The sequence below is a fragment of the Moschus berezovskii genome, chromosome 15 (genome assembly GCF_049115385.1).
Source record: "Moschus berezovskii isolate FMDL1 chromosome 15, NW_MosBer_1.0, whole genome shotgun sequence".
Lineage (NCBI taxonomy): Eukaryota > Metazoa > Chordata > Mammalia > Artiodactyla > Moschidae > Moschus > Moschus berezovskii.
Genome location: NC_142474.1, coordinates 24,354,632 through 24,379,678, shown reverse-complemented (window position 1 = coordinate 24,379,678; position 25,047 = coordinate 24,354,632). Strand labels below are relative to the sequence as shown.

The 25,047-nt window shown below is 42.5% G+C and overlaps 1 protein-coding gene across 1 annotated transcript in view; it reads right to left on the bottom strand.

Moving 5' to 3' along the window:
- Window positions 1-24,730, bottom strand: part of PSMF1 (proteasome inhibitor subunit 1) — a 41,200-nt gene extending 16,470 nt beyond the window's left edge. The window contains exons 1-4 of the mRNA XM_055434660.2: window positions 24,437-24,730; window positions 19,217-19,369; window positions 17,659-17,741; window positions 14,932-15,114 (exon numbers count right to left, since the gene is read on the bottom strand). Coding sequence (XP_055290635.1) covers window positions 14,932-15,114; window positions 17,659-17,741; window positions 19,217-19,369; window positions 24,437-24,565 — 548 coding nt within the window. The 5' untranslated portion in view covers window positions 24,566-24,730. The remainder of the gene's footprint in view (window positions 1-14,931; window positions 15,115-17,658; window positions 17,742-19,216; window positions 19,370-24,436) is intronic.
- Window positions 24,731-25,047: the final 317 nt, after the last annotated feature.

The window sequence follows — 25,047 nt, the reverse complement described above, 5'->3', positions numbered from 1 at the left end:
CCCAATCCTTCCCAGCATGAGAGTCTTTTCCAGTGAGTCAACTTGTCGCCTGAGGTGGCCAAAGTATTGGAGTTTCAGCTTTAGCATCAGTCCTTCCAATGAACATCCAGGATTGATTCTCCTTTAGAAAGGACTGGTTGGATCTCCTTGCAGTCCAAGGGACTCTCAAGAGTCTTCTCCAGTACCGCAGTTCAAAAGCATCAATTCTTTGGCGATCAGCTTTCTTCACAGTCCAACTGTCACATCCATACATGACCACTGGAAAAACCAGAGCCTTGACTAGATGGACCTCTGTTGGCAAAGTAATGTCTCTGCTTTTTAATATACTATCAAGGTTGGTCATAACTTTCCTTCCAAGGAGCAAGCGTCTTTTAATTTCATGGCTGCAATCAGCATCTGCAGTGATTTTGGAGCCCCAAAAAATAAAGTCTGACACTGTTTCCACAGTTTTTCCATCTATTTCCCATGACGTGATGGGATCAGATGCCATGATCTTTGTTTTCTGAATGCTGAACTTCAAGCCAACCTTTTCACTCTCCTCTTTCACTTTCATCAAGAGGCTTTTGAGTTCCTCTTCACTTTCTGCCATAAGGGTGGTGTCATCTGCATATCTGAGGTTATTGATATTTCTCCCGGCAATCTTGATTCCAGCTTGTGCTTCTTCCAGCCCAGCGTTCCTCATGATGTACTCTGCATATAAGTTAAATAAGCAGGGTGACACTATACAACCTTGACGTACTCCTTTTCCTATTTGGAACCAGTCTGTTGTTCCATGTACAGTTCTGACTGTTGCTTCCTGACGGGCATACTGGTTCCTCAAGAGGCAGGTCTGGTGGTCTGGTATTCCCATCTCTTTCAGAATGTTCCACAGTTTATTGAGATCCACACAGTCAAAGGCTTTGGCATAGTCAATGAAGCAGAAAGTTACTTATACATGAACATCAGTTTCATGTAAACCGTAAACTGGGGGTAGCCCTTACCAATCTCATGGGCTTGAGAGAGTAAGAGAATATGGATGAAATGCCTAGCAATTTCTGCAATAGTTGGCACTCTATTACTGAACCAGCTTTGCCATCCACGGGGGAAAAAAAAAATCAAAAGGATCACGGTTACTTTCATTACAATGAAAAGAATGAGGGCAACTATTATTGTATCACAAGTAATGAAAAATGAAAATTATTAAGGTGACACAGGTAGGGGATAATTCTTTTCCAAATATGGTGCTAGATCAACTGGATATCAATATGGTAAAACATGTATCTATCTCACAATACACATAAAATTAATTTCAAATGGATTATCTTAATATAAAAGGTAAAACAACAAAGCTTCTAGAGTATATAAGAAATTCTACATGACCATAGGATAGGGCAAAATTTTCTCAAACAGGTCAAAAAAGCACCACATATAAAGGGAAGATATTGATAAATTGAATTACATAAAATATTAAGAATTACATAAAAAATTAAAAAAAAACAAAAACCTTAACAGAGTGAAAAGGCAAGCTACGGAGGGAAGACACTTGTAGTACATATGTCTGACAAAAGACTAAATCCAGACTATATAAGCAATGTCTACAAATCATAAGAAGACAAGACAACCCAACAGGAAAACAAGCAAAAGATTTGAATAGACTCTTCACAAAAGAGTAAATTCAAATGGGCTTGTAAACATTAAAAAAAAAAAAAAGATATTAAAAATGTGGTCCATGGACCCCTGGTGGGTTCCTGAGACACTTCAGAGGGTCCATGAGGTCAAAACTATTTCATCTTAAAAACTATTTGCTTTCTTCACTGTGTTGATATTTTTACTAATGGTATAAAAGCAATGATGAGGACTTCCCTGGTGGTCCAGTGGTTGAAAATCCACACGCCTGTGCAGGGGACACGGGTTTGATCCCTGATCTAGGGAGATTCCACATGCCTCAGGGCAACTAAACCCGTATGTTGCAACTCCTGAGCCTGTATGCCACAACTACTGAAGCCTGCACACTCTAGAGCCTGTACTCTGCAACAAGAGATGCCACTGCAATGAGAAGACTGTGCATAGCAAGGAAGCGCAGACCTCGCCACAACTAGAGAAAGTACACTTGCAGCAACTAAAACCCAGTGCAGCCAAAAATAAACAAATTACAAAAAAAAACAAAAACAAAAGCATCAGTGAGTAACTAGCAGTCATGGTAATCTGACTCACCAGCCATTCCAACTACCCACCCCGCCATCCATTTTCCCATAAAAATGTCCTTAAAGAAATGGTAAAAATTACCAAGTGTTCTAAAGTCTCAATCTTTGAGTATACTTCTTTTTAATATTCTGTGTGATCAAACAGGAAATATTGATAAAGCACTTTTGTTGCATGTAGAAATACAATGGCTGTCTCAAAGAGAAACTTGTGCAGCTAAGCTGCTAGCTAAAGTAGCCATTTTTTCATGGAAAACTATTTTTACATAAAATGACAAACCAAGGTTATTCAGATTGAGCTATATACACAGTAGACACTTTCCTGAAAACCATGGAACCTGTTACTTCAAGGAAAATAACCGACAGTATATGTTGCTAATGGTAAAATTCAAGCTTTCAAGAAAATTAGCAATTTGGAAATTTGTATTCACCACTAGGAGAAGGAAATGGCAACCCACTCTAGTGTTCTTGCCTGGAGAATCCCATGCACAGAGGAGTCTGGCAGAATACAGTCCATGGGGTCGCAAGAGTCGGACACAACTTAGCGACTAACCACCACCACCATTCATCACTAATTTGATGGGTTCCCCATACAGATGCTGATGAGATTAATAATATTCATGAATATGATTTTTTAGATATTGTTTAATAAAATGTGTCAATGTTTAGTGGATCGGCACATACCAGTGAACCAGCATTTTCCAAACAACCAATACATGATCTTTCAACAGCATGTACTGGTAAAAGATCCATTAAAAGGGTATGATAGATCAGTGGATTTTAATGTAATAACATACAAAAAGTTCACTGATATGAATTCAAATTTTACACTGAAACTAACCCTTTGTGAAAATTAATGAAGAGAAACCTAACTAAAATAGAATGAGGAGGCCAGAAGGGAGAGCTTTCAAGTAGGTATCACCGGACATCAACACAGACTCCAGCCAGAAGAGAGTATCTTCTATTTCCTGCAGAAGTAACACTATCCTACTACTTCCAGTGGAGGAAGAAAGATTTCCTCACTGCTGGTAATAGCTCAGCTAATGAGAGGGAGGCATAACTCAGCCAATTAAAAGCCATTATACTGTAAACTCCCAGGTTCTTCCAACAGACTTCTGATTTATAACAGCCCCGTGAAAGTGAGAAATAGATTTAAGGGACTAGATCTGATAGACAGAATGCCTGATGAACTATGGACGGAGGTTCGTGACACTGTACAGAAGACAGCGATCAAGATCATCCTTAAGAAAAAGAAATGCAAAAAAGCAAAATGGCTGTCTGAGGAGGCCTTACAAATAGCTGTGAAGAGAAGCCAAAAGCAAAGGAGAAAAGGAAAGATATACCCATTTGAAGGCAGGGTTCCAAAAAATAGCAAGGAGAGATAAGAAAGCCTTCCTCAGTGATAAGTGCAAAGAAATGGAGGAAAAGAAAAGAATGGGAAAGACTAGAGATCCCTTCAAGAAAATTAGAGATACCAAGGGAACATTTCATGCAAAGATGGGCACGCTAGAGGATAGAAATGGTATGGATCTAACAGAAGCAGAAGATATTAAGAAGAGATGGCAAGAATACACACAAGAACTGTAGATAAAAGATCTTCATGACCCAGATAATCATGATGGTGTGATGACTCACCTAGAGCCAGACATCCTGGAATGTGAAGTCAAGTGGGCCTTAGGAAGCAACACACGAACAAAGCTAGTGGAGGTGATGGAATTCCAGTGGACCTACTTCAAATCCTAAAAGATGATGCTGTGAAAGTGTTGCATTCAATATGCCAGCAAATTTGGAAAACTCAGCAGTGGCCACAGGACTGGAAAAGGTCAGTTTTCATTCCAATCCCAAAGAAAGGCAATGCCAAATAATGCTCAACTACAATTGCACTCATCGCACATGCTAGTAAAGTAACGCTCAAAATTTTCTCCAAGCCAGGCTTCAACAATATGTGAACCATGAACTGCCAGATGTTCAAGCTGGTTTTAGAAAAGGCAGAGGAACCAGAGATAAAATTGCCAATATCTGTTGGATCATCTAAAAAGCAAGAGAGTTCTAGAAAAACATCTATTTCTGCTTTATTGACTATGCCAAAGCCTTTGACTCTGCAGATCACAACAAACTGTGGAAAATTCTTCAAGAGATGGGAAATACCAGACCACCTGGCCTGCCTCCTGAGAAATCTGTATGCAGGTCAAGAAGCAACAGTTAGAACTGGACATGTAACAACAGACTGGTTCCAAATAGGAAAGGGAGTACATCAGGACTGTATATTGTCACTCTGCTTATTTAACTTATATGCAGAGTACATCATATGAAATGCTGGGCGGGATGATGCACAAGCTGGAATCAAGATTGCCAGGAGAAATATCAGTAACCTCAGATATGCAGATGATATCACCCTTATGGCAGAAAGCAAAGAAGAACTAAAGAGCCTCTTGATGAAAGTGAAAGAGGAGACTGAAAAAGCTGGCTTAAAACTCAACATTCAGAAAACTAAGATCATGGCATCTGGTCCATCACTTTATGGCAAGCAGATGGGGAAACAGTGTAAACAGTGGCAGACTTTATTTTGGGGGGCTCCAAAATCACTGTAGATGGTGATTGCAGCCATGAAATTAAAAGATCCTTGCTCTTTGGAAGAAAAGCTATAACCAACCCAGAGACCATATTAAAAAGCAGAGACATTACCTTGCCAACAAAGGTCCGTCTAGTCAAGGCTATGGTTTTTCCAGTATTCATGTATAGATGTGAGATTGGACTACAAAGAAAGCTGCTGCTGCTGCTAAGTCGCTTCAGTCGTGACCCCATAGACGGCAGACCACCAGGCTCCCCCGTCCCTGGGATTCTCCAGGCAAGAGCACTGGAGTGGGCTGAGCACCGAAGAATTCATTCTTTTGAACTGTGGTGTTGGAAAAGACTCTTGAGAGTCCCTTGGACTGCAAGGAGAGCCAACCAGTCCATCCTAAAGGAAATCAGTCCTGAGTGTTCATTGGAAGGACTGATGTTGAAGCTGAAACTCCAATACTTTGGCCACCTGATGGGAAGAGCTGACTCATTTGAAAAGACCCTGATGCTGGGAAAGATTGAAGGTGGAAGGAGAAGGGGACAACAGAACATGAGATGGTTAGATGGCATCATGACTCAATGGACATGAGTTTGAGTAATCTCCAGGAGTTGGTGATGGATAGGGAGGCTTGGCATGCTGCAGGCCACAGGGTCTTAAAGAGTCAGACACAACTGAGCGATTGAACTGAACTGAATTACCAACTTCCCCTTATTCTCTATAAATGGGTCTGCCAGGTGGCTCAGCAGTAAAGAATTTGCCTTCAAAGCAGGAGACCTGGGTTCAAACCCTGGGTCAGGAAGATCCCCCGAAGAAGGTAATGGCTACCCACTCCAGTATTCTTGCCTGAAGAATTCCACCGACAGCAAAGCCTGGCAGACTACAGTTCATGGGGTCACAAAAAGTCACACACAACTGAGCAATTAACACTTTCACTTATTGTTTTAGATTAACACCTTAAAGAAACTATCACTTATCAAGTTTTGGTATAATACAAAATAGAAAATGCACAATTATTTGAAAATTACTAAATTGCTCTTCTCTTTTCCAACAACTTATCTATGTTACGGCTTAAACATAAACATTATCAGCTACAGACTAAATGCAGAAGCAGAGATGAGAATCTAGCTGAATTCTATGCCAGATATTAAGATCTGCAACAATGAAAACAATGTCACTCTTCTTACTAAGTTTTTGATTTGTAAAGTATTTATTTTCATAAAATTTGTTATTTAACACACAAGAGGTTTATTATTTTTAATGAATAAATGTATATTTAAATTTTAATTTATAATTAAAATAGTTTGGCTATAATTTATAATATAGTCAATACTGATAGATGTAACTCAAACAAACAGATCTTTTGGGTTCCTAAGTAATTTGGGGGTTGAGAAGGCAATGGCAACCCACTCCAGTACTCTTGCCTGGAAAATCCTATGGACGGAGGGGCCTGGAAGGCTGCAGTCCATAGGGTTGCTGAGGGTCGGATACGACTGAGCAACTTCACTTTCACTTTTCACTTTCATGCATTGGAGAAGAAAATGGCAACCCACTCCAGTGTTTTTGCCTGGAGAATCCCAGGGATGGGGGAGCCTGATGGGCTGCCGTGTATGGGGTCGCACAGAGTCAGACACAACTGAAGCAACTTAGCAGCAGCAGCAGCAAGGGAGTCCCCGAGACAAAAAAATTTGAGATCTGCCAGCATAGGAAATGTAACTTCAGGAAATAAAAATTTTATTATATAGATGTTCATAGTATACTATTTAAAGTGAAAAATTGGACAGTCTTGAAATATCCAATGGAGACTAGGCAAATTATAGCATATATCAGCAGAATAAAATATCAGATACTAAAAAAAATGTTTATTACTTTAGTAAATAAAACATAAAATTAAAAAAAATGTGGAACACAAATATTGGGAATATTTTAAAAATATGTAAAGATACAGACTGACTGAGATTAAAAAATGAATTTTGAATGACATAAGAGCTTTATATGCAAGGGTTTAGTTTTAGCAAAGCTGGTTAAACACAGGAAAAATTGATTTTTCAAAACAGAGAACAAGATTTGGGGCATACAGTTTCCTGACTGAGGACAGATGGAGCAAAGGGAAATGGGTTAGAATCATAATGACAACAAAAAAAGTTAGGCTTAGATTAAAAAAAATTTCCCTCACAGATGGGCTGTTTTCAGTAATTCTTCCTGAGAGATCTCAGCAGAACAGACCTACTTTGCATCCTCAATTCTCCACTGTAATGGAATGTCCTCTCGCTCTATGCCAGCATCACACCAGCAAACCAGTATCCTCTGACAGGCTCTGGACACAAGTGTCACCACACACTTACTGAAGCAAGAGATCTCAACCTCAGTTTGCATTTGGAGGTTTCCAGGTGTGGGATAGGCAACATGGTATGGAAGTTCGGGGTGAGACAGAACTGTATGCTATACAAAGGGGCAGAGGCTGTTGTTTCCTGTTCAGAACATAACCCAAGGCTGTTCAGTGATAAGAGTTAATTAACATCCTGCAGCAGTCCAATGGGCCCTCTGCTGACCCATTCTTTCCCTTCTTCCTGCCCTCAGGCCCTACACCCTTAAATCTGGCAATGGTGGAAAAAACAAAAAGGTGACAGTGTGAGTGCCTAGTTGCCCAACAACACGGCAGTGATAGGGCTCTCACAAAGAAGTCCTCTTTATAGCCATCTGTGTGGTCAGGGGAAGGTGGCTCACAATGGGTGGGCGTGGAGGGAGACGGGGACTACAGAGGCAAGACCTGTCAATTCGCTAGTGGCTGACAAAAAGCCTCCTAAACATTCTGCCTCCTCTTCCAGTTCAGTGCGCTAGTCCTGGAAGATTAGCTTGCTTGAGAAAGATCTCACTGGCGGGAGAGGTAGGGGAGACATTTTTCTCCATAATCAGTGTGCACTCACTACACTGAGCTTGTACACAAACCGATTACATGAACTAAAATTGAAGCATGCAATGGGGAAAGCATAAGGTTCTGAGTCCCACGTAGGGGCAAAGCCCAGTCCTCACCATCTCGGTTAGAAAATTCTGGGAAGTTATGCCGCCTCCCCTTATCCATTGTCTCCCTCTCTGAAAAAGCAGGGATGCCGCTCATCTCTACGTAGGACTGTCTGGAAGGTGAGCAACCATAAACGAAAATACTGGGGATGGCAGTCAACACATGGTGGACAGCCAAGAAACACGAGTTTTTCCTACCCTAGGTTAAGTGGTGGCCATCATGAGGAACGTGTCCTCACAATGGAAACATGTCCATAGAGGTCCTGGGCTTAAATGCAGTTGCCCAGCACACCCTCTGGGTCAATACTCTCACAGCTAAGTGGCTCCACAGCATCAAATCCTTTTCTCAGAGGAAAAGGCTATGTTATTTTAAAAAAATAAAAGTAGGTTCTCTCTTCTAGGGGACCGTCTAGTCATTACACCTTCAGTATTGCTCTCATCTCTGCTTGCTACCTGAATAAGATCCATGGAGTATTTCTTGAACATCTACTATATTCTGAGCAATGAGCTCAATATGACATCTATCATCCTATTCCTGAGACAGGTACAATAATTCCCAAGTTGCCCATGAGAAAACCAAGGCTAACTGTCCTCACTGCGACAGGCAAAGCTACAAGGCCAGGGTTTGAACCCAGCTGATCAACCTGCAAAGCCTGTACTCCTAACTGCCATATGATACTCTCTCCTTGACATGGGAGGTGGGTGAGGTGGCAGAAAGAAGGCAAAGAAGTCCCACCTGCTAAAAGTGGTACACAGGAGTGATAAGCCTTGGCCCTCTGCCTCACCCCTTCCAATCCACCAGGATCCTTAGCAAGGACACCATCGCCCTCTATCAGTACTCTTCAATGATTTCCAACTGTCCACTGGGGAGATTCAGGTACATCAGGTACGCCTGGCATCAGGGTCCTTGCAAAATCTAGTCTTATCCTTCAGAGCTGTTATATCCCAGGATTCTGACATGAACTCTTTCTCAAACCAAAATTCAGAGACAACCCCATGCTTTCAGATCTTGATGCCACTGGACTGCTGGTCTCAACAGCCTGGAACAACCTCCCCAGAAAGGAATCTGAGGAAATCCAGACACATGAAAAGGAAAAAAGAAAAGGAGCCTGAGGAACACTTCTCCTCTTCCCCATGAACACACAGCTCAGGCAGCAACCCCCAAGAAGCCTTTCCTAGGCCACTGATGGAGGATCTCTGTGCTAATCCCTGATAACCTGACAGTTATTTAAACTCTTATTCACTCACCTGTCTCCCATACCAGAGGGAGAGCACACACCTCAAAAGTATGGGATCCCTGAACCCAGAGGGAAACATTTGCTGGAAAGAGAACTCATCAAAAGTGTGCAAGATACAGGTCCAGGTGACAGAGAAACAAAGGGGTGAAAAAGGAGGGTAAAGGGAATATGCACTTGAAGAACACCAATAATCTTGGAATTAGAGAGAAATAACCACATGGTATGGACCTAACAGAAGCAGAAGATATTAAGAAGAGGTAGCAAGAATACACAGAAGAACTATACAACAGAGATCTTCATGACCCAGATAATCACGATGGTGTGATCACTCACCTAGAGACAGACATCCTGGAATGTGAAGTCACGAGGGCCTTAGGAAGCATCACTACAAACAAAGCTAGTGGAGGTGATGGAATTCCAGTGGACCTACTTCAAATCCTAAAAGATGATGCTGTGAAAGTGCTGCACTCCAGCAAATTTGGAAAACTCAGCAGTGGCCACAGGACTGGAAAAGGTCAATTTTCATTCCAATCCCAAAGAAAGGCAATGCTAAAGAATGCTCAAACTACTGCACAATTGCACTCATCGCACATGCTAACAAAATAATGCTCAAAATTCTCCAAGCTAGGCTTCAACAGTACATGAACTGAGAACTTCCACGTGTTCAAGCTGGTTTTAGAAAAGGCAGAGGAACCAGAGATCAAATTGCCAATATCCACTGGATCATCGAAAAAGCAAGAGAGTTCTAGAAAAACATCTATTTCTGCTTTATTGACTATGTCAAAGCCTTTGACTGTGCAGATCACAACAAACTGAAAAATTCTTCAAGAGATGGGAGTATCAGACCACCTGACCTGCCTCTTGATAAATCTGTATGCAGGTCAAGAAGCAACAGTTAGAACTGGACATGGAACAAGAGACTGGTTCCATATTGGGAAAGGAGTACGTCAAGGCTGTATATTGTCACCCTGCTTATTTAACTTATATGCAGAGTACATCATGAGAAATGCTGGGCTGGTTGAAGCACAAGCTGGAATCACGATGCCCAGGAGAAATATCAATAACCTCAGATATGCAGATGACACCACCCTTATGGCAGAAAGCAAAGAAGAACTAAAGAGCCTCTTGATGAAAGTGAAAGAGGAGAGTGAAAAAGTTGGCTTAAAGCTCAACATTCAGAAAGATCACGGCATCTGGTCCTATCACTTTGTGGCAAATAGATGGGGAAACGGTGAAAACAGGGACAGACTTCAGTTTTTTGGGCTCCAAAATCACTGCAGATGGTAACCTCAGCCATGAAATTAAAAGACGCTTGCTCCTTAGAAGAAAAGTTATGACCAACCTAGACTGTTTATTAAAAAGCAGAGACATTACTTTGCCAACCAAGGTCCATCTAGTCAAAGCTATGGTTTTTCCAGTAGTCATGGATGGATGTGAGAGTTGGGCTATAAAGAAAGCTGAGCACCAAAGAACTGATGCTTCTAAACTGTGGTGTTGGAGAAGACTCTTGACAGTCTCTTGGACAGCAAGAAGATCCAACCAGTCCATCCTAAAGGAAATCAGTCCTGAACATTCACTGGAAGGACTGATGGTGAAGCTGAAACTCCAATACTTTGGTCACCTGATGCAAAGAGCTAACCCACTGGAAAAGACCCTGATGCTGGGAAAGACTGAAGGTGGGAGAAGGGGACGACACAGCATGAGATGGTTGGATGGCATCACTGACTCAATGGAGATGAGCTTGGGTAAATTCTGGGAGTTGGTGATGGACAGGGAGGCCCGCCGTGCTTCAGTCCATGGGGTTGCAAAGAGTCGAACATGACTGAGTGACTGAACTGAACTGCATGGTAGTATTCTCAAGGATGGGGTGAATGTCGGTGCTAGGGGGCCAGGAGTTTTAGACAACCAAAAAGAACATGAAGGGCAGGATGGGGCATGGCTGGCTCTGTCTGCAGCAGGCCTGTGCTTGGCTGGCACTATTCCCACCTCTATCCCCATCTTCTAGGCATAGAACAACGCCTACATATTTCCAAATGCCTTTCACAGTCCAAAGACTTAAAACGCAGAGACATCACTGCTGACAAAGGTCTTCACAGTCAAAGATATGGTTTTTCCAGTAGTCATGTATGGACCTGTGAGCTGGACCATAAAGAAAGCTGAGTACCAAAGAACTGATATTTTCAAACTGTAGTGCTGGAGAAGACTCTTGAGGGTCCCTTGATTGCAAGGACATCAAAACAGTCAATCTTAAAGGAAATCAACCCTGATTATTCACTGGAAGGACTGTTGCTGAAGCTCCAATACTTTGACCACATGATATGAAGAGCCAACTCACTGGAAAAGACCTTGATACTGGGAAAGATTGAAGGTAAAAAAAAGGAGAAGGTGATGGCAGAGGATGTGATGGTTAGATAGCATCACTGACTCAATGGGCATGAATTTGAGCAAACCCCAGGAGATAGTGGAGAACAGAGAAGCCTGGCATGGTGCAGTCCACGGGGTCGCAAAGAGTCAGACACTACTCAGTGACTGAACAACATTGTTCTATTGATCTATGAGTCTGTCCATCTAACGTAGCTATATAATAAGCCTGAATACTGGGTATAGTGAGTTCTCCTTCTTTATTTTCAAAATTATTTTTAGCTACGCCAAACTCCTTTGCCTTTCCATACAAATTATGGAATAATCTTGCTCTATCTTCAGAAGTTTTTGTTGGGATTTTGATAGGAACTGTATTAAACTACTGTATCAATTTGTGAAGTATTTGACATCTTTGGTGCAGTGGGAAAGAATCCGCCTGCCAATGCAGGAGACACAAGAGATGCAGGTTCAATCCCTGGGTCGAGAAGATCCTCTGGAGTAGGAAATGGCAACCCACTCCAGTATTCTTGCCTGGAAAATTCCATAGACGGAAGAGCCTGGAGGGCTACAATCCATGGGGTGGCAAAGAGTCAGACACGACTGAACCACGGACACACAGAGTGTATCAATTTGTGGAGTATTTGACATTTTTACTATGCTGAGTCTTCCATTCATGAACATGTGATGTTTCTCATTTAGGCCTTCTTTGATTACAGTTTTCAGCATAAAAGTCCGCAATGTTTTGTTAGATTTACACCTAAGTATTTTTTTCAGTAATTCTAAATGGTGGCCTGTGCTGTGCTTAGTTGTTCAGTTGAACCCGACTCTGCAACCCCATAGACTGCAGCCTGCCAGACTCCTCTGTACATGGGGATTCTCCAGGCAAGAGTACTGGAGTGGGTTGCCATGCCCTCCTCCAGGGAATCTTCTAAACCCACTGTAGGTGGATGCTTTACCAGCTGAGCTAAAAGCTATTATATTGTATCTTAAATGTCTATTTCCATGTATTTATTGCTAATACAATGAAACATAGTTGACATTTGGATGTTGAGCTGGTATCCGACAACCTTACTAGGCTCATAATATTCTTTTTCTGGTAGATTCCTTGAGATTTTCCATGTAGACCATTATGTCAACTATGAATGTAAACTTTTATTTCGTCCTTTCTTATCTGTATGCCTTTTCTTTTCCTTGTCTTAATGTGGTGGCAAAACTTTCAGTACTATGCTGAGTAAGACTTGTGAGAGTGATATCCTTGCCTTGTTTCTTAGGAGGAAAGACTTCAGTAACTAATTTTAAATAAATTCCTTTTGCTAGTATAATGTTGGTCTCATAAAATATTGTTTAGGTTATTACCAAACCAATCTCCAGTTGAAGGGAAAATACAAAATCTCAGTCATGTGCAATTACTATCAGTTCTCTTATAGTCTGATCCTAGGAGCCTTATTTCAATTGTTATATATTCATGCTTCCAAATAAGACAAAGCTAGGATCTTTTAAAATTTTTTAGCAGCTGTACTGAGGTATTTCATGTACCACAAAATTCAGCCAGTTAACATAGTGGTTTTTAGATGTTTACAGAAAGTGCAACTACTCTAATTTTTGAATATTTTCTGCACCCTAAAAAACCCTGTACTCATCAGCAGTCATTCCCCATTCATGCTCTTTAATCCTTCCATCTCACCTCCTGGCAACCAAATAATCTACTTTCTGTTTCTGTGGATCTGCCTATTCTTGGCATTTCACATAAATGGCTTTTTGCACTCAGCACAATGCTTTCAAGGTTCATACATGTTGTGATGTGTATCAGTATCAGTACTTCATTTTTTATTGCTGAAATATTTCACTGTATGCATATATCACATTTATCCACTCATCAGTTGATGGACATTTAGGTTGTTTCCACTTTTAGGCTATTATGAGTAATGCTGCTATGAACACTCTTGTACAAAAGTTGTACATGAAGATGTGCACAAACCAGTAGTTTATCATTGTAGTTTTGATTTCTGTTTTTTTCACCTGTTTAGGGGCCACCTGTACACCTTCCTTGGGGAAATGTCTATTCATTTAACATTTCTGAAATTAGGAAATGTCTATTCTTTAACATTTTTGAAATTAGGTTGTCTTTTTATTACTGAGATGTAAAAGTTCTCTATGTATCTATGTATCTCCAGATACAAGTCTCTTGTCAGATATATGATTTGTAAATGCTGTCAAATTCAAGATAACCCCACATACAAGTGCCTATATCTATCTTTTCTAGTGTAATTATGCTCAGGCATCTACACAATGAAACAAATATTACCTTATCATTATTTACTATTTATTTCTCATTTATATTATACTTTATACCACGCCTTTTGAAAGTGTGCATTTGGTAAGTTAGATTATTTATGAACTCCATTTTCAGAGAGTAAAGGAGATATCAGAGAATATTTATTTTGATATGGGAAGTAAATCTGAGAGAGCTGAGAATTACTATACACTTAATAAGATCTAAAAGTCTTCCACAATTTGACTGCTGTCTAGGGCTTATTTTTAAACCTTGTCAACATATTCTGGTTACATCACAGCAGAGCACTGGGCTACAGTGAGGACACCTGAACTCCCAGCTCCAGCTCTGTCTTTTTATTACTGGCTGGTGACCTTAGGCAAGTCATCTTAAATAAGGGGTTTAGATCAGACAAGCTGTTCCAAACCTTTCAAGACTTTTTATCAATTTCCACTTTCCCCACAGAAACCAGTATCTCCAAAACTTGTCAAAGAGACTTGCCAATTATTACTTATTACAGTAATAAATTTCCCATTTATGTAATTAATCAAAGGTATACAACTGCAACACAGAGTATTAACAATGGCAGTTAGCACTTATTGAGTGCTTACTGTGGCTGCACAGTGAGCCCTCCCTCTCAACCCTGCCAAGCCCACCATTACTACCGCACCATGGACTCCAAACTGGGAAGTGCCATCTCAGCTAGAGACTAAGGTGTCCCTGCTCCTTGTCTTCTTTCTCAGGGCAGAAGTCTCCAGTCCTAAATACTGCCATCCCAATCTGCAAAGATCTTAGATGTGACTTGCTCAGACATGCTGTTTTGGAAAAGTTTTCACGCTGTCAAAGAGATCAGGGGCTACAATGAAGTGAAATGCAAAGAAAGGGAACACTGAGACGACATCCCCTCCAGGAACCTCCAGTATTTCTGCATCTTTGCATTTTCCCCGAAAGCCTGATTCAGAGTCCTGCAGAAACAGCTCTGGAATGAATAACTGAACCAGCTGGGCAGCAACTCTGGAGTACTACACACACGCCTCAGAGGCACTGACCCCTGGGCAAATCAGAGGCTCTGTGTAGCCTCTAAAAAGATGCAGGCAGCCTTAAGATGCTGGATTAACTAGCAGCAGTACAAGAACTCACTGCTCCACTCAGATCTCCACTTCCTATCTCCAAATACCAAGACTTGACAATTCTGTTGAAGAGATGTGGGGGGTCCAGAGAGGGGTCAAGCAGCAGGATGGTCATGGATAGAACCCTTCTAGAGAAGCTGGGGCTGCCCTCTGTGGGCTGGGTACTCACCAGGTAGGCTGTCGGCTGGTATGTGGGTGTTGTGGGTGAATCCGGAGTGGGTCCACCTCTCTGGCAGTGGCAGGGGGAAACTCCCGGTGGGGACTTAGATTGGCTTTTTCCCACTGCTCATGAATAGGTGTAATAATCCCAGACACAATACGAGACCGAAGTTCCTCGCTGTTCTTGTAGACCCTGAAGAAAGGAGACGAGGTGTCAGCTGCTTTCAGCTGGTTGGTAACCCTGCGCACAGTATTTTGGTGGTGGTGGTGGCGGCGGCGACAATGGCGGCGATGGCCCTGATAGCGTTTGGACTGTTGGCAAGGGTGGGAACAGGCCGCCCGGCGGACCTGGGTAAGGGGGGCAATAGCCCGGTGTTGTCTCCGAGATTTGGGCCTAAGCTTCTTAGGCATCTGAGTTGCCCCTTCTCGTTTACCACCCCATTAGAAAGAGGTGAGGATGTAGGGGCACAGGGCCTTGACTCCTCTGGGCCCACCCGACCCCACCCTGACCTCAGCCTCATTGTGTGTTCATCACATGTCATGGGGATAGTCATGGAAGGCAAAGGCTCCAAGGGAAGGATAACCAGATTCATGGTCCAAGTAGGCAGGGCTCTGGGGTTTAATGTCCAATTCTGTAACTAACTCAGGAGCCCTTGGAAGGCTGCTCTAGGCCTCTTTTTCTCTGTCTGTGAAGGAAAAGCAATGTGAGCTATCACTGAAGTGTTAAGGCAGACTGAGGTAGCAGGGAGTGAGCTGGACTCTATGGAGTTCTTAAAAAATCTGTCATTTTAAAATGAGTCATATCCTGAGTCAAAACACAAATCTTATAAACCAGGGACACAGAAAACAGACTGGTGGTTGCCAATGGGAGGAAGTGGAAGAGGACTGAACTGGGAGTTTGGGATTAGCAGATGCAAACTGGTGTATACAAAATGAATAAACAAGAATGTCCTACTGTGTAGCACAGGGAACTACATTCAATACCTTGTGATAAACCATAACGGAAAAGAATATGATATAGAATACCTACATTGTATAACTGAGTCACTCTGCTATACAGCAGTAATCAACACAATACTGTAAATCAACTATACTTCAATAAAAAATAAATTAAAAAAAAAAAAGCAAACATCATAAATGTAAATCAAAACCTGAAGGAAAACAGATGTCTTTACTGGAGAGAAAGGTGGCAAGTACTGTCATAATTAAGCGATCAAATTGAACAAAATCAACAAGACAGATGTCATGTGCCTGACATGAAACACTTAGAAGAACATAGCCTCACCTACACAGAGTTCTTGTTGAAAATGTCCAACCTGAGTCAAATGATAAGGAAACAATCTGAATGTTCTATACAACAACTGACCTCAAGTCTTCAAAAACAGCAATGCTAAGAAAAAAGTCTAGGAAACTTCTAGATTAAAGGTGATTGAAAAGACATGAAAATATAAAAAATAGAAAAAACTAGAAATCACAATGTGTGCTATTTGGCTGGGTTAAAAAAAATAAAAACCCACTGCAGAAACCTGAACGTTGACTGTGTACTAAATGACATTAATATATCAAAACTTAAGTTTCCTGAGTGTGATAACTGCTTTAAGGTTACACAGGAGGACGTCTACATAAGAACAAAGAGATACATGCTGAAATATTTAGGGCTTAAAGTTCATAAAGTCTGGAAATAATTCTCAGATGGCTCAAGAACAGAAAAGCATACAGAAAAAGCAAGTAAATGCAGCAAAACGTTAAAAACTGGTGAACCTAGGTGGTGGGTATGTGGGTGTTCACTGTATTTATTTTTGCAAACCCTCTTTTCTGAGGGGTTGCAAATTTCAAAATAAAAAGTCAAGATAATGAGAAGACAAGTTAGACTCCAAGAAAATATTTGCAAAACACATATATGATTAATAACTGTTATCCAAAATATACAAAGAACTCCTAAAACTCAACCTTAAGAAAGCAACTCGATTAAAAAATGGATCAAAGACCTGAACAGATACCTCACCAAAGAAAATGCAAAGACAACAGAAAAGCTTATGAAAAGATATTCAACATCATATGTCATCAGGGAACTGCAAATGAAAACAAAAATGAGATACCACCACATAGCTGTTAGAACAGCCAAAATCTCAAACACTGACAAGGATGCAGACCAACAGGAACTCTCGTTTACTGCTGGTGGGAAAGGAGAATAGTATAGCTACTGAGGAAGGCAGTGCAGCAGTTTCTTACAAAAGGAAACATACCCCAACACCACCAAGAATGGAATCTGGGTGATAACATGTGTCAGCGCAGGTTCATCAACTATAACAAACGCACCACTCTGTTGCAGGACGGTGAGAGTGTGGGGCAAGAAGGAGGTCCCAGGGAATTTGCTACACTTACTGCTCAATTTTGCTGTGAACCTAAAACTGCTGTAAAAAATAAAGTTTATTAGAAAAAAAACTGGGGAATGGAGTGTACCAGAGTAGGTACACTTTATCCTAAGAGGTCACTGGCCTGGCCCCATCTCTACCCTGCAGACTTGTGATCTCTTGGTTGCATCATTTTATTTCACGGGGCATTTCCTACATGAATCTTCTCTTAAAATAAATTAAAAAAAGAAAGAACAGAGTGCCCCGGAGAGAAGGATTCTTCTGTTAACCTTCCTCCATTTTCTAACACCTCAAGTCCATTCCTTGTGTCTGGCCATTGGTTCTTTCTTTTTTCCCAGGCAAAAGCCATCGCTTAGAAATACCTGTGGAAGTCAACCAGATGTTCTGAATCGATATAATCATTCAAGTTCAGGGTCAAATCTGACACTTGCTGTGAGCCATGTTCCTAGAAAAATGAAAACAGAAAATGAGAGACTGGGGTATTTCTGGTCTAATGAGTGAGTAAGTGGGTGACTAGAGGGGAGAAGAACAATTTTACATCCAGCCTAAAGAAATACACATGGGCACCAAGAGACATACACAAGGACTGTTTGTAACAGATGAAATACACGTTGAGCATTTGGGGACAACTCTTGATTTAGGAATAAAGCCTTTCTGAGGCAGAGCCCAGAAAAACCTACTTCCCAAGCTCTTTTGCAGCTTGAAATCAAACATGTGAATGGGGTGCCAAATAGATGCGGTGAGCAACATGGATAAACAGGCTGAGTAAGGAGCAGACATCTTGCCATTACGGGCAGCAGCAGAGGCATAGTGGCTACAACATCAGTGGCTCATGAGAAGGGGGCCCCTGGCTGGGCAGCCAGCCAGTACCTAATGCCCTGGGCTGACGGCAGCAGCACTGGTTTCCACAGCATGGTTTGGAACAATGCCCTGGAAGCTCAGCCTTCAAACTGCTTCTCCAGCCCTTCTAACAACTCAGTTACCCCAGTTCTTTTAATAAACCAGACTATTCAAATGAACCTAAGGGGATTTTGTTGTTTCAAACTAAGAACCTTGACTGATATAAGTGATCATCAAAAGGAAGAGGGGTAAATAAATTATTGTATTATGGAATATTACATAGTGGTTAAAATGAATAAGGGATAGTCATTTGCATTGCCATGTAAAGACCTCCAAAACATATCAAGGTAAAAATGCAAAGTACAGAACACTACAGACTGCATGATATCTTTATATGAATCCAGACAACCAGGCCAAACTTAGTCACAGCCCTCAGGGTGCTTAGAGTCTATGTTATATAGACTACAGAACATTCTGCTATACTGGCAGAATACAAAATATTACACCAAAGCATAAATGTAATTAACTAATTGCAAACTGTGTCAAGTACCAGGCAGGAAAATAAAATGATGAAGCAGAGGCATAATTTAGACCTTTCTGACAGACTAGAGGAAGCACTCAGGACTGACTGAACTTTCTGAGTAAGTGAAAAGAAGACAAGGGAGTCAGTCAGGCTAAAGGACTGTACCTGTGTGAAGCAGCAAAGGTGGAGAGGAAGGGCTTTCCAGGAGGGAAAATGAGGATAGAGGCTTCACGGCAGCAGAAAGCTGTGAGCCGAGCACGTCCCCTAGGGCTACAATATGCTTCTTTTGTTTTCTCCCAAGTTGTCCCTGAATCAATCTACCTTAATTTACTTCACTATTCCTTTGTGATGGCAAGCACTTCCTTTTACAATAATGAGGAGCAGACATCTTTGAACACAAGCATTTCTACATTTAGGGTCCTGGCCTCAGAATACAGTTCCAGAAGTAGGATCACTAGGTAAAGGCTTCACGTACACCGAGGGCTCTTAAATGGGTTTCAAAAAGGCGATCCCAAGGTCCATTCCCAACATCAGACTCTTTGTGACTACAGACTCACCAGTACATTGATGATCATGCTGTTCTCCACGGTGACAGCCTTCACGAGGAGCTTTCTGGACCCATCCTTGGACTCATACCGGAGGACATAAAGGTCTTTGTTACTGTTCCATTCCACTGGCAGCAGTTCTGATTTCTTATCATTGGGACCTGGCTGAGAAGACACCAGAGAGGAGAAAGATCATGACTTCAGATCTGAAAAAAGGAAATTACAGACAATCTAATCCTGTTCCCTCACTGTACAGATGAGGACATGGAGGTCGGCAGAAGTTACGTCCAAGGTCCTACAGCAAGTGAGAGATCTGTGGTCTCTGAACTCCAGCTCCAGTGTTTCTCCCCTACTCCTGACTGCCCTTGCGACACAGCACTGGAACCTGTTAAGAAGCTACAGTCTTGGTTGAATAATCTCCTCTCCATCTCACTGCCAAGAATAAGGCCAGCCATCTCAAGGAATACTGTGAAATTCTAAAGACAGTGTTTCTCAAAGTTTGGAATTTTGGCCAACTGCAAAGGCATCATGAAAGTAGTGACTAAAAACAGATTCTACTGACACCTCTCCAGACTAGTGCAGTGGTTTAACAAAAATTATGAACAACTTTCATACAAACACAAAATACAGCATATGTACAAGATAAAAAAAGAATTATAAAATGGACAACTAGGTATCTACAACCAGCTTAAGACAAAGAACATGGCTTGAGTAGTGTACCCCTAATGAATCTCCCTCCTCTTCCCTTGTGGGCAGTCACTAGTCTGTATTTTTAAAAATTTCCTTACTTTTCCTTATAGTTATGTGACTATGCACAAATCCTAAAAATAAGCTGTTTCAAATGTTTTTGAATTTTATATAAATGGCATCACTTTTGTCATTTTCATTCAATATTGTTTTGAGAGTCAGCCAAAACTATAGTTGATGCACAGTGCGTTCCATTGCTACATAGTTCACGGTCATATAATGCATCATTGTATGAATATGCTGCAAGTTACACTCACTCGATGGATATGTGGAGTGTTTCCAACTTATCTGTTATGCTATTAAAAATAACGCTGCTATGAACATTCTTGTACACAGGGTAGCTCACACATCTCCTAGGAATACAGAAATGAACTTCTATAAAATATGTCTAGGGAAGAACTTTTAATTTATAAGATAAAGTCAAATTGTTTCCCAAAGTATGGATTTACACTCTCATGAGCAATGTATCAAAGTTCTTGTTTCAAGTGGTCAGCAACATCACTACTGTCCAACTTAAAATATTTTTGTCAACCAAATGGATTTAAAAATGCATCACTGGGAGTTGTGATGTCTTCCTTTCTTAAAAGAAAAACAAACAAACCCGAGGAATTTCCTTTTACACACTAATGTTTGTGACATAGTTCTCAACCTATTTCTATAGAAAAACCCAAAACCTGATTTCCAGGTGGGGAAAGTTTTCTTAAACAAGGTCCATAAAAGAAAAAAAGCGCTATCTTTGACATTGCTCATAATTTAAAGCTTCCGATCAACAACCGCTACTACTAACAAAGTGAACAGGCAGTCACAGGCTAGGATGAGCTATGTGCCATGGCTGCAAATGAAAAAGAATTAATAACTAGTACAAAAAGGGAATGCCTGAAAAATGAACAATAAAAATTGATAATCCACTTGAAAAACTGGCAAAAGAGCAGAGCAGTTAACTCTGCATAAAGGGCTGTTCAACTTTACTAGCATTCAGAGATACCAGGATCCACTCATCCGACTGATATGATCCGTTTTTCTATTTTTCGCCAGGTGTTTGTGTGGGTGTAAGGAGAATGGCAACCTCTAAGTAGTGCTGGAGGCTGTTCACATTCATACAACCCCCTTTGGAGAGCAATTTGGTAATATTTAGTGCCATCAGATAAGTCAATACCCCATGACCCAAAACCTCTACTCCTAAAAGAAATTCTGTACACAAAGGCACAAGGAATATGACAAAGGCTTGCTGGGGGCACCAAAGGGGAGGCAAATTGCACAATATGCCCACAGTACAGCAGTGAGAAGAAACAACTAGATCTAACTGCAGTATTATAAGTAAAAATAAACAACATGACAAAGAAACTTTTTTTAAAAATGAGATTTACAGCTGGGTACCATTTATGTAAAAAGAATAATTAAAACATAAAAAAAACCCTCTATATTATTTTCATGGATGCATATGTCTATAGCTAAACACAGAGCAAGCGGACTGCGAAGATCTATATTCATGAGACTATAGTGGGAAGGAGAGGGACCAAAGATGAAAAACAACAACAAAACACAAAGGTCCAGGAACACAAACCTCACAGATACCAAGGACAATGGGAAGCCAAGAATACAGACTGTGGGCCTCTCCTCTTTGGTCACCTCTGGGCCTCAGGAATCAAACTAGGAAAGTGGTGCCAAATAAAATTCAAGATGTTGCAACTGGCCTGGTTTCAAACCTGGCTGAAGGACAAGGGAACTCACAGGCCTGAAGCAGGGAAATGAAAGTGATAGAAAACAAAAGTGAAACTTACCAGCCAACTCTGCTTAAAAAGAGAAACCATCCCCTCAACCCCAGCTGGGTAAATTTCCTGTAACATGTGTAGTGTCCTGGATTTACGGTTTATTTTGGAAGCCAAGAATTTGATAATATGACTTTTCTTTGTTGTATCAAGGGCCTCTGAATTTATATTTATACTCTCCATGTACAGCATTCAACCCACCAGAATTTCTTCTTGGAATATAAATAACTGGGCCTGCTCACTGTCCCGTAACATCTGGCTTCCAGAGCAAGAGACACTACTGGGGTCTGGCGGGGCTGATACCTCTCACTGCAGCAGAACCAGTGTTCCCCAGCTCAGTGCCTGCCCTGATACAGGAAAACAGGTAGGACTGAAAGAGACTGGCCTTGGTGATATCAAGTCAAACATGGCATTCAACTGCCTTCTAGACCAGGACATCAATATCAGACCTCCCAAAGAGCTACAACTGGAAAGCAGCCAAAGTACATGGTTGTGTAGTTTAAGTGGCTTGGATGAAAAAAATCTAAGAGCTAAGAGGGGGCTGTGGCAACCCACTCCAGTATTCTCGCCTGGGGTATCCCATGGACAGAGGGGCCCAGCAGGCTACAGTCCATGGGGTAGCAGAGTTGGACACGACTTAACAACTAAACAACAACAAGAGGGAGCTGAGAATTGCCCAAGGTCATGGTAAGTCAGGTGCAGAGTTGGGTTTGGCATTCAGAGCTCCTGGCTGCCTGTGTTATGGCTAAAGATCCCTACCCCACAAAGTAAAGACAGTTGTCCCCTTAGGCAAAATCCTGGGGTTGGAAGTATTCTTTAATGGCCAAGAGCGCATCCCAGTATCCCTGGGCTAAAATGTGTCTCAAAAAGATCATTTCCGGCATTTTTCTCTTTTATCATAATCCTTAAGATTCCTACAACAGAAAACAAAATCCTCAAATTCAAGTCTATGGCCATCTCTATTCTACCTAAACCACCTGACAGAGCTGTAAAGTTCTTACAAGGTGTGGTGCTGACTTCAAGAGAGAAATCTAAATTCAATACTGAATTTTTGATTGAAAATGCATTGTTCTTCTAATCAAGTTTTATGTACAAAATTTTCCTGAACCAGAGAATATAGAACCAAAGAGAAAAGGAGACAATTTAGCGTTCTATTTAACTGTCAACATAGTAAATGATCAAGTACACGATTTCAGGAGCTTCCTCTCTCTCTTATCACCCCTAGAAGGGTGGGAAGCAGGAGGCGGCTGCTTCAGACAAACACTCTCTGAACTTTGCAAACACTGCTGGTCTCAGCTGAGTCTGCTGGCCCCATGCTGGAAAACTAAAACCTCTCTTGAATAAACTAACAGTAAAGATACTGCTCCAAAAGGCTTCTACTCTGAATGAAAGTAAACGCAGAAGTGAGAGGAGGACAAGCACAACCTCAGCCCCAGAAGCACTTAAGGGCAGAGAGAAGCAAAAATACACCACGCTCTAGTGCGCAACACAAACACCCATCCCCCAGGGGCACATGCTTGACCTTGAACTGGGGTGGACAGATGGACAGCGGGCAATGCTTTCCAAACCCCCATCTGCACTCTCCTGGGGCCTCCCCCAAGAGGTGTGGAGCCAGCAACTTTTTCTGTTTTGCATGAACTCAACATGTGGTACGGTAAACACAGTGCACCTCTGAGATTCAGTCAGGGATCTTTTTTTAGACAAAATCATGTTCTTTCTTAAAACCTGGAAGCCTGGAGTACATGACAGGGGAATGGTGGCAGTTAGGAGGAGGCAATGATCTACACGAACTGCTGTCTCTAAGGTGTCAGTGTCTCCGACAAGAGTTGCTGACGGGGTTTGTGCAGGAAGGGGTCCAGGTCAGTGCTCACAGGAAGCTGACGTGTACAATGACGGTGCTGGGGAGAGTCACAGGGAAGGGGCAGGGAAGATGGCAGAATGCTACAGCAAAGAATCAAGTGAGGCAGGCTGGGCCCGGCAGTCCTGGGGCTCTGTGGGAACTGGCAACAAGGCCCCCAGCTGTAAGAGGCGGAGTCTGAGGACGGGAGGGCAGGAGGGGCTGCTACTGTAGGGACAGCTATGGTCAAGGAAAGTTTACTTGGCCTTTACACCCAGGATGCATGTGTGTACATGTTGGGGAGGTGGTTGTTGGCCCGGAGCCTGAGTTCAAGACGACAACGGTGAGGGGGCAGCACAGGGCCCTGCAGCATACAGTGAAGGGTGTCGAGCCCTCTCTGCTCTTGACTGGAGCTGAGTCCAAGCGCTCCCCTATACTGGTGTCCCTCTATACAGGTGCCTGGATCCAGGTGAACGCTCCAGTACAGTAGGAGGGTGGTACTGAATACAGCCCTCACCCCACCCAGCTGCTTGTGAAGGAGTTCGGTGGGGTTCGGGTGGGTGAGGAGTGCTCAAGGGAGCTTATTACCCCCGTCTCGGTGCCAGAGGGTACAATCCCAGTCTGGGAGAACGCCAGCCGGTGCTGGAGCGAATTTCTGACCCGGGGTTTTCAAATCACGTTGTGCCAGCTAGAATGCAACAGTAGAGCACCTCTCTGAGCCGCGGACTACAGGTACCAAAGGTGTCATGAGCCTCAGGGCCGGGACCTGGGAAGGGGGAAGGTCGGGCACTCTGGACCAGGCCTCTGGTCTCTGGATTCGGGCGGAAGACGCCTCCCGCCTCCACAATGGTCCCACGCCACCCTGGCTCCGTGGCGTACCTGGTCGCCGGCACCCAAGCCGTAGTAGCCGTGCGTGACCACCTCCCAGTGCAGGAAGCAGACGAGCGCGTCCTGTGCGCAGGTGATGGCCGGCGCCGCCGACGCGAACAGTACCTCCAAGCCAGCCATGGGCGACCCTGGCTTCTGCGGGCGGAGGAAGGGAGGAAGAAAGTGCAGTGAGCCGACAGGGCCCTCACAATACTGCTGACTCCCCTCCGCTACTCCGCAGGTTGTGGTCTAGTGTCAACCTGCGCGACCAAAATGGAGACGCCCAGGGACGGGGGTGTGGCCACCGGAAGTAACTTCCAACTCCCGTGCTGCCGCGCGAGAGCGCCCGGCTGGAAACAGAAGGAAGACTCTTAAAGGTTCCGCCAGGCAGAACGTGGGCAGGGCAGGATCCCTGGGAGCGAGGTCCTTCAAAGCTGGAATTTCCATCTTCTCTGTAGGTGGTAGGAGTGCTACACGTAGGTTGTGGCATCGTTGAAGAGAGGCTACCTTTGTTTTGAGTCACAGACTTCTGCAAAATAGGGTGGGCGTATGCTGGTAGGAGAAGAGATTACGAAATAAGATTAAAACATATCCGTAGTAATAGTTGGCACTTAATGCAGTGC